Source organism: Aythya ferina, assembly GCF_964211825.1.
Source record: "Aythya ferina genome assembly, chromosome: 7".
Classification (NCBI taxonomy): domain Eukaryota; kingdom Metazoa; phylum Chordata; class Aves; order Anseriformes; family Anatidae; genus Aythya; species Aythya ferina.
Window position 1 is genome coordinate 32,809,959 of NC_140302.1, and position 11,583 is coordinate 32,821,541.

General features: G+C 48.7%; 1 protein-coding gene across 3 annotated transcripts in view; it reads right to left on the reverse strand.

Moving 5' to 3' along the window:
* Positions 1 to 9,232, reverse strand: part of FGFR2 (fibroblast growth factor receptor 2) — an 80,867-nt gene extending 71,635 nt beyond the window's left edge. For all 3 annotated transcript variants that reach the window (XM_084526259.1, XM_084526258.1, XM_084526257.1), the window contains exons 1-2: positions 8,753 to 9,232; positions 4,348 to 4,604 (exon numbers count right to left, since the gene is read on the reverse strand). In XM_084526259.1, the coding sequence (XP_084382385.1) occupies positions 4,348 to 4,522 (175 nt within the window). In that variant the 5' untranslated portion in view covers positions 4,523 to 4,604; positions 8,753 to 9,232. The remainder of the gene's footprint in view (positions 1 to 4,347; positions 4,605 to 8,752) is intronic.
* Positions 9,233 to 11,583: the final 2,351 nt, after the last annotated feature.

Sequence of the window (11,583 nt, forward strand, 5' to 3'; positions counted from 1 at the left end):
TTCAGCCTTAGCTACCCCCTGCTGCCCTGTCCCCAAAAAAAGAAAAAGCTGTGATTTTAAAACATGGCAGATAGGCCTGAAATGTCCAGTTATTTGTGCTAGTTTACCAAACTGTTACCATGCTGACACATCATGAGCTTGCACCAACACCACTGGTAAATAACAACCCTACCCACGCCTCATTAGTCTCCAGCCCGTGGAGCTGCTGAAGGATGGTGGATTGGACCGATTTAATCTGGCTGCTTGTCCAGTTCCCCACGATCTCAGCTAGCAGTTCCCGCACTGGGCCAAATAACTTAGTGAGATGTAAGCTGTGGAGGGCATCCAACCCGAATCTGTGCGGGTGTCACATTCCTCCATAATGGGCTGTGATAATTGCCCTTCCTTACAAAAGGAGGAAAAAAAACACCCTCTGATTTAACTAATCAGTTTGAGTTGTTACTCATAACTCGGGCAGATATCAAAGCCACTGCTCTTTAAAAAAAAAAAAAAAAAAAAGTAACATTGCACAAGAATCTTGGGTGGATTTTTCGCTTTATTTGCCCTACCAAAGTGGAGAAAGCATCCTGGTTCCTCCCAGCTCTGCGACCTCGTGGCAGAGGCAGGGAGAGGACCTGGGGTGGACACACCTGCTGCAGCCCTGCAGGGTCCCTGGGAGCCTGAGAAACACCTCGCAAGACCCCACAGCCTCATGCAGGTGGCTCACGATGGTTAACGAAGCATCTCCGACCAGCCTGTGCTGGGACCACGTGAGACATTAGCCTTTGAGCACTCTCCTGTGGATAATGCAACTTTTTTTTTTTTTTAATGAAGACGTGTGCACTGCTCTGGGTATGGCACTGAACGTGTTTGTATGTTGTTCCGTGTCCACAAACGGAGGTAAAGCTTGGGTGACAGAGCATTACTCGCTTTGGAGCCCAGCATAAGCACACCACACCACTCATTACGGAAGGTCTCACTCGCTGCAGCTCCTAGGAGCCTCCCAAACACGCATTTAAGGCCACTTCAAACTACCGTGTTTTTTCGCAGGACGCGGAATTAGGCTGTCCCTTGTGGAAAGCTTAAATGAGTCCTTTGAAATTTGACCTAAATTAAAAGAACTGAAACACATTGTTATTGCACAAGGCGAGGGCTCCGAGCGGGTGCTCCAAGGACAGCGTCAAGGCACTGGATGGGGGAAGAGACTAAATTAGCTGCCCAGCAGAACGATAACACACAGCCTGGGTAAGGGAAGGTCAAGGGAGAGCTTGCTATTTATCAAATATATGTCTAAACTAATTATTCAGTTCACAAAGTAACCCTTCAACCTATGTGTGCGGTCAAAGCCCTTGTGAAACGTTGGCTGTCAAAGGCCTTCGCGGGCTGGGTACACAGAAAGAGAATGGCTCCTTTATACACGCCGGGGTAGACTTATTTCTAAATATTTAAAAGCAGAAAGTCTTTATGCTCCCTGGGATAAAAAAACAGTGCTGTAAACACTTGATGCGAGACAGAATTTGATAGCTGACAGTCCCCAAACCAGCTCCTGCAGGCCCTGTTTCTGCTCTGGCTGCCCACCAGCCTTGGGTTTTCCTATCGCTGCATAAGAAAAGAAAGCACCACAACCACTAACAAACAGATTCAGCGCGTGTCCGCGATAGCAATATTGACATTATCATTTACAACGGCTCACGATACCATCTTCAGGGTAAATATTTTTATAGGTACCAGAGTAGTAACAGCTAATGGTCACAGTCCCGGCGCCCAACGCATCCAGCAATTTATGACAGCACCTTAGGGAAGCGTGCTCCCAAAGGGATAAGATACACTGTGGGTAACCAAAGACAGCAGGATCTATCTTTTGGGGTATCTATCTATCTGTGTACACATGTGTGCATCCAGCAACGCAGCCAGTAACCCCAACAGATAGTTACTGCTTATGCTAACGAAGGTACGTAGCCTGATACTCAAGGAAATGGTTGCAAATATCCCTAAAGTTGTGTTTAGCTAAGAGCCGACAGCGTATTTTAACCCGAGGTTATTTATTGCAGGCAGCAGAACAAAAAGCCACGCTCTCAATTCCTGTTAATGGTGCATACGGCTTCTTGAATATTCTGACTCACTAAGACAATAAATAGCAACAATAAAAGCACTTAACACCAAAAAAAGACAAAATTCGGGGCATGCCCATGAAGGAACAGATCAACATATGTCACAAAAGGTCACAGCCCTGGCGACCTTCTCAGCTGGTCCGAAATGTCACTGCTCTAATGACTGCACCGTCAGCAGCCCCACCGAAAGCACACATTATTGGAGCACCTGACCCCCCTCAAATTAGCTCTGACCAAAATGTTTGGCATTTACTAAACTAAAAATAATAATAATAATAAAGCAGCTTTGTCTTTGAAGAGATTTTTAAAGTTTTTTGGGGGTTTTCTTTTCAGCTCAGAGAGCTTGTGGGTGGCAGTGATGGAACCCAGAGAAGGTGATTTTTTTTTTTAAGGAGTTTAACGAAGTACATAAAGGAGGTTTTATTTCCCAAATCTCAGATATAAGTTCTACACAATTCACTGTATTCTGCAGCATAAAAGCTCTTATTATACCATTAACTTAGAAACCTTTTTTCCCCTTTCTGGTAATGATTCAGGTTCTCACGTCTAAAATTATCTCATGTAAGTTAACATTCCTACCCAGGGAAGAAGTTTTAAATAGTTTTTAGCAATTTACACTTTGATAAAACCCAGATTCCCACCCACTGGATATTCATTGTGGAAGAAGCGAATTTTTAAAGTGTGCTTTTTAAAATAATAGAGCTATTCTTTCCCTGAAAAGTTATCAGGCATAAGTCAAAAATGTTACTCTTCTCCCTGCAAAATACTACACCAATCATGCAATCACATTCTTTCTGATTTAACCCTAAAACGAGAGAACCTCACTACAAGCAGCTAATCTGAAACCAGAATTATTCCTGATTTTGTCATCCCTCTGAAAAGCCAAAAAGGCACCAGATGTGCAATTAACAAATCATACGGTAAGTGGTGATGAGAGTTGGGCTTTTTTTTTTTTTCTTTAATTCTCAAGTTACCCTCAGAAGGGGAGGGGAAGAAACAAAAAAGCCTCGCTATCAACAATCTCTGTCCATGACAGATGACAATATTGCTATACTGTGTTAATTTTTTCAGGAATGCTTGCTAGGGAGGAGGGCTCATCGTCTCTACATAATTCTTCCCCTGCCATCAATAAAAATGTACTTGGAACGGATTCTAAAAATGCGTTAGCTGGTGACGTCTATTTTTAGAGGCAGTGGATAGAAACAAATACGTTTTGCATGAAAATGGATTAAATAAAAACAAAGCTGTATCCCTGGACATGAGTAGCAGAACGTGTAAAGGCCAAACTCTCTCCAGAACGCTCGCCTGATGAAAAATGTTTTATGGACAATTGCATTGTTTTGACAGTTGAGTTATTAGAAATGTAAGCACTCTTCCAATGAGGGATAAAAACCTTATGAAGGAAGCCTCGCTTTCCCCCAAGGTGTTCAGAGAGCAGAAAAGATCCCCCATAGCATAGTAAAATCAATCTTAAATACAATAAGACAATGAAAATAGCAGCCCTTCCTTAGCTCTGAGAAGAAAAACAACTTGGAAAGTCTGAGGAAGGGATATACCTACAGGAACGTACCAACAGGTGCAGGCTCAAAATAGGAGATTTTATCAAAACATCTCTTTTAAAGCAAAGGTTTCAACAAGTTTTCGCTTTCACAGTAATTAGCTGCTATCCTTGCCGTTCAGATCTCCACTTCCAGAGTTTGCAGACCAGACAGCGTGCCTGTTGTTCTTGGATATTGACAACACTAGGAAAACCTGTAGCAACCAGCTACAAACAATAAAGCCATGACACCTGCTTTTGCAGAGTGCCCTGCAAAATTAAACAACCACGGCACATGATTAAAAGCAACTGTGATTTTTTTTTTCCCCTCTCTTAACCTTCCAGGTAGCTCAAATCACAAAGACATCCAGCCGCGTCCTTGCCTGAGCAATATGCTACAGGTATACAAGTGCAACAGACTGGTTTCCTTAAAGACCCATTCCTGAAAACTTTCATCTGTACACTTTGATTATACAACGTGATGACAGTCCCAAGTGAAATCACTGACACCACTTGCTTGCACAAGATTAAATAAACACATGCTTGCATGAACATAGCCCGCGCGTGAATAGGAGAAGTTGGAAAACATAACTGTTGAGGACTCGTCTGTTACTTGCCTGGTATTTACCAAAGCATAGAAAGGTGTTGACTTTAATTTCAGATGTTGAGGCATTTCGAAATAACTTCTTTTGCAGAAATAAGCACTCTAGAGTGATTTACCTTCGGGTTCCAAAGTGGCGTCTTCGACAACTAAGTTAAATGACGGTCGAGCCAGGGAAATTCCAGCCATGGTGACCACCACCAGGCATATAAGGCAACCCGAATCCCAGCCGACCATCTTTTTAGAGTAAATTCCTGGTCCATTTCCATATCTCCATGTGGACTTTAATCCCATCTGAGCACTTCTACAGAAGCATGGACAGGACGCGGTGCCTTCGGCCAGGGCAGTGCCTCCTCACCAGGAGCGGCGGCTGCTGCTGCGGGGAGGAGAGATTTAACACGGTCAGTGCAACCATCCTAAATGCAAACCAAAAAAAAAAAAAAACCTTACAAAGCCCTAAAAAGAGCTGAGGTGAGAGGGGGAGGAGGAGGAGGATGGGAAAAATAGTTTTCCAGCTTTGAGAATATGTGAAAAGTGAGTGACTTTTCATTTTCTGTTAGCAGTTTCCATCATCACCTGAGGCGTAACCAAGTCCTCCTTGTTTTCACAAAATCACTTCTCAGCACATATTTAGAGAGCTATTTTACTGACAGAAAGATATACAGTTTACAAAAAAAAATAAAGGCACACACATGTGCAGGCACATAACCTGTAATGCTACAAAATTACCACAATTATACAAATTATGTTCGTGTTATTGTTTGAAGGTTTATGTAAGTTTGCCTTGTTTTTCATTCCTTTACCTAGGCAGTTCTGCAGCCAGCTGAATTTTCACTAATTCAGTAATTTTCCACTATAAAACGGCTGAAAAAAATACTCCTTAGGCTCTGATAATCCATAAAGCTTCATTGTGCCTCAGCAGTTCCAGCTCTCCTAGGGATGCCCCTTCTCCTACCTCAGCTCAGTGTCCTTGCGACATCTGAGGGCCCCACACAGGTAAAAGGGTCCAGTCCTTGCAGAGGCACTGGTTAAGACTGGTTAACTGGTTTAACTAGCAATTAAAATCCATTAAATGTTGGGTATGGGTTGCACAGGAGACCTCCCCAGCACCGTTTTCCGTTCACACATGCTGAACTGCCCAGCCTGCTCACACAGGTTGCTGTTCCCTCTCGCTCAGAGATGCTTTTTAATAAATGCTTTTCAGTTGGGGGGCAAAAAGTCTAATTAATTCCCCATTAAACTAATTTAAATAGATGGAGGTGACTGCTCGGTATTGCTGCCACAGGAAGAGAGAAGAGGAACAGTGCCAAAGCAGCTTCAGGGGACCTGCTGGCACCATAGCAAGGAGCTGGGCGGGCGGTGAGAAGAGAAGAGCATCCTCAGAGGGTGACCCAGCAGCTCACCCAGACAAGCACACCTTGTTCTCCTCCCCAGGAATAATAGATGGTACCCCTCACGAAATGGGTACGTCAAGGGACTGCAGCAGTCCTTCTGACCTGGCCAGTGATTCACCTGAGACGTAATGAAACCCAACTGAGGCTCAGAGAGCGCTGGTCTTGAGGGAAAGACCAACGTAAAACCTCTCTTCTCCCTCCTGTCCTCACCCTTCAAAAGGAAAAACAAAAAGTAAGGAGCCTGTCATTTGGGTCCTCAGCATCCAGTATTCAGAAATGTGGACAAATATTCCCTTTTTGCTGAGCCAGCCTTTAAGGGGTTTATTTGGATTTCCTTAACCTTCAGCTGAGAACTGGAACACCCGACCCCTGTCCCCAGGGCTATGGGCAGACGTGCTGTGGAGGTGTCTTGTACCTGGGGTATGCAGAAACCTACAGAACTCCTGGGGTCAGCAGGAAGGGGTTTTAGAGGATATAAACAGCTGAGGAAACAGCTCACACACAGTGCCCCAGGGGAACCCCCGACACTTTGGGGCAAGCTTGTCCCCCTCAGCCCCACGCTCTGTCCCTGCAGCAGGGGCTGTAGCAGAGCGTGGCCATGAGCTAGCACCCACCACATCTCCAACACCACCACCACCAAACCACTGCACAGACACTCACGAGGAGCTCGCTGAGCACTTCTTGAAGCGAGGGCAGAGCAGGTGTGGAGGTGGCCCCGATGGGTCTGCCTTTGGTGGGGGACCCGAGTGAGCTCTCGCGGCCACCGCCACCTGACTGCCTGACAGCCCCCGCTCTGCGGCTCAGTTTATCCAGCTGTAAAGCGGGCATAAATCCTAATTAACAGGCTGCCTGCGATGCTCATTTCATTTCCATAAATCATCCTGAGAAGCCTGATTAAAGGCTACGTATACAAATGCAAAAACTTACTCACATTTTCGCCAAAAGACAACATACCAGAACGCTCCCATACACCCCAGACTCCTTTCCCAGCAGCATTAATTCCACCTACATCTCGGCGGAGGAAGATTTTTAGGCAGTGCTCGATGCTGCGTAAAGCACGTACAGGGCTGCAGCCCTCGCCACAAGCCGCGGACTATGGCACGAGGCCACCTGACAAGGCGGCTCCTCACCTGGAGGTTTCTGCCCGCTTCTGCACCTGAGCATCTGCCAGCAGCAAGACGGGGCTCTTCCTCCGCGGGGCGACAGAAAAGCCAAAGCCGAGGCTCGCGAAGGTGCAGCAAAGGAAAAACGGGAGCTCGGGGCCCATCCGTGGAGCCGCCAGGCTTTACCACCGCCACTGCGACCGCGGTGCGAGGGCTGCCCCTTCCCAAACCAAGCGGAGTCCAGCGAAGATGAAACGAACCCAAATTCTTTTCATAGCTCAATCGCCACAGTTGCTGGGGGACGACTCCCTGGAAAGACCTCCTGCGCCGGGTAATTATGTACCTCTATGGCAGTGTTTGGAACACAGCCCCAGCATGCTTTTTGGCCTCCACAATTCTGGCTTCCTGACTACAATACCATAATCCCTCCTGGAGTCTCAGACTCAGTGAAAGCCACACGTAGTGTTTATTTTTCCCCTTGAAAGGGAACTCTGTCTCTCTTCTCAGCCTACACTTCGGGGAGGAGTTGTCAGCCTCCCGTGATTGATGGCTCTCCTTGCCACTCGCTCATCAAGTCAATTTTCACCTCGTCACATACCTGCCCAAATTTCTTTGCCAAACTGACAAGCATGGGAAAGCAGACGGGTTTGGGAGCCCAACCAAATTCCTCCAAGCTGTACTTCAGTTTGAACGCGCTCGCACACAAACAAGTAGTACTTGTTCAGCAGTGGCATTAATTAAATTCAATGCTCAGTGTTCTTTTTAATCTACTTCCATTGTTGTTTATAAGATGTTTATCACTCCCCAGGGAGAGCACAATTTGTAGAGTATGTTAACCAAATCAATACAGGGCTCCTCTACGGCTCTTTAGCATCTTTCTCTGTTGAGCAGGGAATGGGAAAAGCTGAATGAAACGGGGCTCACACCCCACAAAGCAGCACCCAGCAGCCGAGTGGCTTCACCCCAAACACCCAGGTGGGTAGAGCTCTCAAACTAGCACTTATTTATTTCAATATTTACACCTATTTACACATCGATGCATATATATGGATGCACACACGGATATATCCGAGTAGCCTCCTCATCCCGGTTCAGCTTCCAAGCAAATCTGAGCATCACAGCTATTAAACATTAATTCTGGGGGACTAATGGGAACCGGCTGGCAGCTTCAGTACTTTTGCATTGTTTGAACTTCTTTCATTTGCTTTCCAGGACTATCCTGTTTTTCTCAAGTCTTTTGCCACTAAGAGATGGGGGGGGGGGGGAAGAAAAAAAAAAAAATCTGCATTTTAATTGACATTCCAGAGAGAGAGAGAAATCCAGAGGCTGCTGATTGCTGTCTATTCAGCCCAAACAGGCTTTTCAGATGAAAATGAGTAAAGGCCAGTGGAAGATTTACAGGGATTTGGTACAAAGGAGACAATGAAGTTTTAAATGTTGATAGCGTTTCACACCAAGCGCATAATGGCTCCCTGTTTGAACGGGCCGCTTTGCATTTAAATCTCTCCATATAGCCAGATAGAGCCCAGCCAGGGCTTCTCGCCCCGGGACGGGGCTGTTCCTTGCCGCCGGCCCCTCTCCGCTCCGGGGGGCTGCTCAGCTTCATCCCATCCCGATCCCATCCCCATCCCCATCGTCATCTTCATCCCCATCCTCCTCCTCCTCCCGTCCCGTCCCGTCCCCGCCGCCGTCCCGCTGTCAGCGCCGCGAAGCGTCCCGCGGGGTTTCGCGGCAGCGGCAGGGAACGGGCGGAAAAGAGGGGAGAAATACAGCAGAAATAAGGCAGAAAGTGGGAAGAAAAAAAAAATAATAAAAAAAAATAAAAGAAAAAAGAGGGAAAAGAACCGGCAAAAAGCGGGCATGGAGCAAACCCCGGCCGGCAGCGGAGCCCCGGGGGACCCCAGCCCCGCATCCCGCCCCCCGCCGCTCCCCACCGGGGACCCGCAGCGGGTCCCGTCCTGCCGGGGTCCCCCCGTTTTGCGTCCCCTCGTTTTGTCCCCTCGTTTCTTGTCCCCCCCCCCCGTTACCTGCAGGCGCGGAGCTCCGCGGGCGGGCTCGGCGAGCGGCGGGGGGCTGAGGGGAGGCGCCGGCCGGGGCAGGGGCGCTGCTCCTCAGCGTGCGGGCAGCCCCGGCCGCACAGCCCGCAGCCCCTTGCGGGGCTCGGGGCTGGGCAGGGAGGCGAAGCAGCGGCCGGCCCGGCGGCCCCGTGCCCTGGCTGGGCTGCAGCGGCTACCGCCTCACAGGGGCGAGCCCGCCGTGCCCGGCGCCAGCAGCCTCCTCCCCCGAGCGGGCATCGCCGAGCAGAGCAGCGCGGGGCCCGCTCCGCTCCATCCAGCCGCCCGCAGCTTTGTCAAGCCGACAACCCCCTCTTTTTTTTTTTTTTTTCTCTTCTTTTTTTTTTTTTTTTCTTCTCTCTCCTTTTTTTTTTTTTTTTTTTCCCCTCCCTCTTCTCTCTCTCTCTCTCTCTCCTCGCACACACACACACACACACTCCTTCGGCTCCTTCCTCCCTCCCCCGGTCACTCCCCCCGCTGCAACCCGAGCCGTTTCCTGGACGGCGCTGCGAGGCTCTGCCCAATCGCGGCGGCCGCGGTGCGGAGCCCCTGCCCCTATTCCTGCCCCTATTCCTTCCCCTAGCCCTTCTCCTGCCCCTTCCCTTGCCCCTAGCCCTTCCCCTGCCCCTGTCTTTTCCCCTGCTTCTGCCCGAGCCCCTGCCCCCGGAGCTGGGACGCGCATCCCGCAGCCCCCCACGAGGGGAGAACGCGGCCCCAAAACCGGCACGGCCCCGGGATGCTGCCCAGGAGGGGTTTGGGATCGGAGGGTTTGGGATCACAGAGCGCAGCTGGCAGCCCCACAGCCCGCTCCGACGGCCCAGACAGCCCAGCTGCCTCGCAGTGCCCTGGCATTTCGGGCTGACCCCACGCTGCACCTTGCTGCGTGATGGCTTTGCAAACAGGATTTGCCTGGGCACCCAGATTTAGGACAGTCCCTAATATTACTATGTAAAATTCGGTATGACTTAGACCGATATTTTGCTTTGCAAAACGTCGACTTGAGATACCATTAGCTAAAGGGCTGCTAATACAGAGCCCGTGTTGCTGCTTGCTTTGTGGAATCAGCTTGACAGCCGAATCGATAAGTGGGGGCTGCCTCAAATTAAATCACTGTTGATCAATTTAATGTTACTTTATTTAAGCATAGCTCGACTGTGCATTTTATACACTGCACGCAATATCGATCGAGGGGATTGTTGAGGGCTGTGGCTGCGCCGCACGGCGTGACCCCGTATTTACATACTTCCAGGCACCAAAAGCACGAAACCAAGTTTCCTGGGTAGTACGCACTCACCTCCCAGAAAGTACTTTCCCACTGTCACCAGCAGCAATGCGAACTTTGTGAGGGGCAGCAGACAAATTTGTAATTGATTAGAAACACAGGTTTATTTATTTATTTATTTATTTATTTTGTCGTTCCTAAAGCAACAGACATTTGAATGTTCTAATTGAGAAGCTGCGATGTCACCGTCAAGATCCAATTTTCCCAGCTCCAGGCATGTCCACTGCCCATTGAAAACATTGTTAACGCATTCTCACATAAATTATTGTCCGGCACAGGAAGCTGCGATACCTTGCCCCATTCATCGATATCTTTGCATGCTCTGAAAGAAAAGGAAGCATTCCACTAAAAATGACAAATCAGAACACCTATTCCCAATGTCTGGAAGCACTTGGCAGAATTTATTCTTTTTCGGGATGAAAAGATAGCAGTCTATCAATAGCACCCTATTCTCCCCAACGAGCCACATTCTCTTAAAGTGGCCCACAGCGGCCGAACTCCTCCATCGGAGAGAAAAGCAGAAGCATGTTTGGAATTAGAAGGGGGGGCGGGCGGGGGGATCAATTCTGTCATCATATTTAGGCTTCAAGAGATCTCAGTGGGCCCAGGGAGCCTTTCATAGCAGTTAGGCTGCTGAATGAGAGCATAATCTCTTTACAGTTTTTTCCTCCTCCTCTCAAAGTGGCTGGGATCTTTTTTGTGAGCCCTCCTGCACGTGAATGGTGTGGCTAATAAGCCTATTAATGAGGTTCCACAGAGGAGTGTGAATAGGTAAATAAGCCCCAATCTGTTGAGGTTCAGGAGCAAGGGCAGTAAAGCCATCATGAACTAAAGGTGACAGTTTGAACTGAAATAGGAACAACAGCTCCAGGTTTCAAGCGAAAGAAAAGACAGACAAGGCGCACATTCAGGCTCCTTCTACCCCCTACCGAGTTCTATTTTCTTTCCCATTCTTCCTCCTTTATAAAATGTCTTGAGTAGTCACCCATTTTTTCAAAAGCTCTTGAGACGTCCTTTTTCATCCTGGCAATGATACATCAATAGGGAGGAAGGAAAATGAGGACACCAATGCTCCTTTGCCCCGCCGGTTTCAAAAGCACGAACAGTGCTGTCCCCTCGCATATGGGAGCGGGGGAGGAGAAAGCAACTTAAATTGAATCTTTCAGCGCTGCCAGCCCTTTGTCACCGCTGTCAGCTGGGCCCTGGTCCTCCTGCCGCACCGCACGCAGCCAGGGATGGGGTAAAATGTTCTCCAGGGGCACGGCACCAGGCAGCTGTGGGGCCACGAGGCCCGGCTAGGCCCCATGAGCACGGGGAGGTGAGGAGGGCGAGGAGATGCGCTGGTCTTCACCAAGCATCGCCATTACCCAACAGGGTAACCCATCCTAACCCTAAGCACGAACCCATCCTAATATAAAATCTGACTTCAGGCTGCCCCTGGGCTGGATCCACCAGAGCCCAAGCGAAGCGCTTTGAGGAGTGAAGGTGGAAGTTTAAGCAGAAGACAACTTGTGTCCGTTGA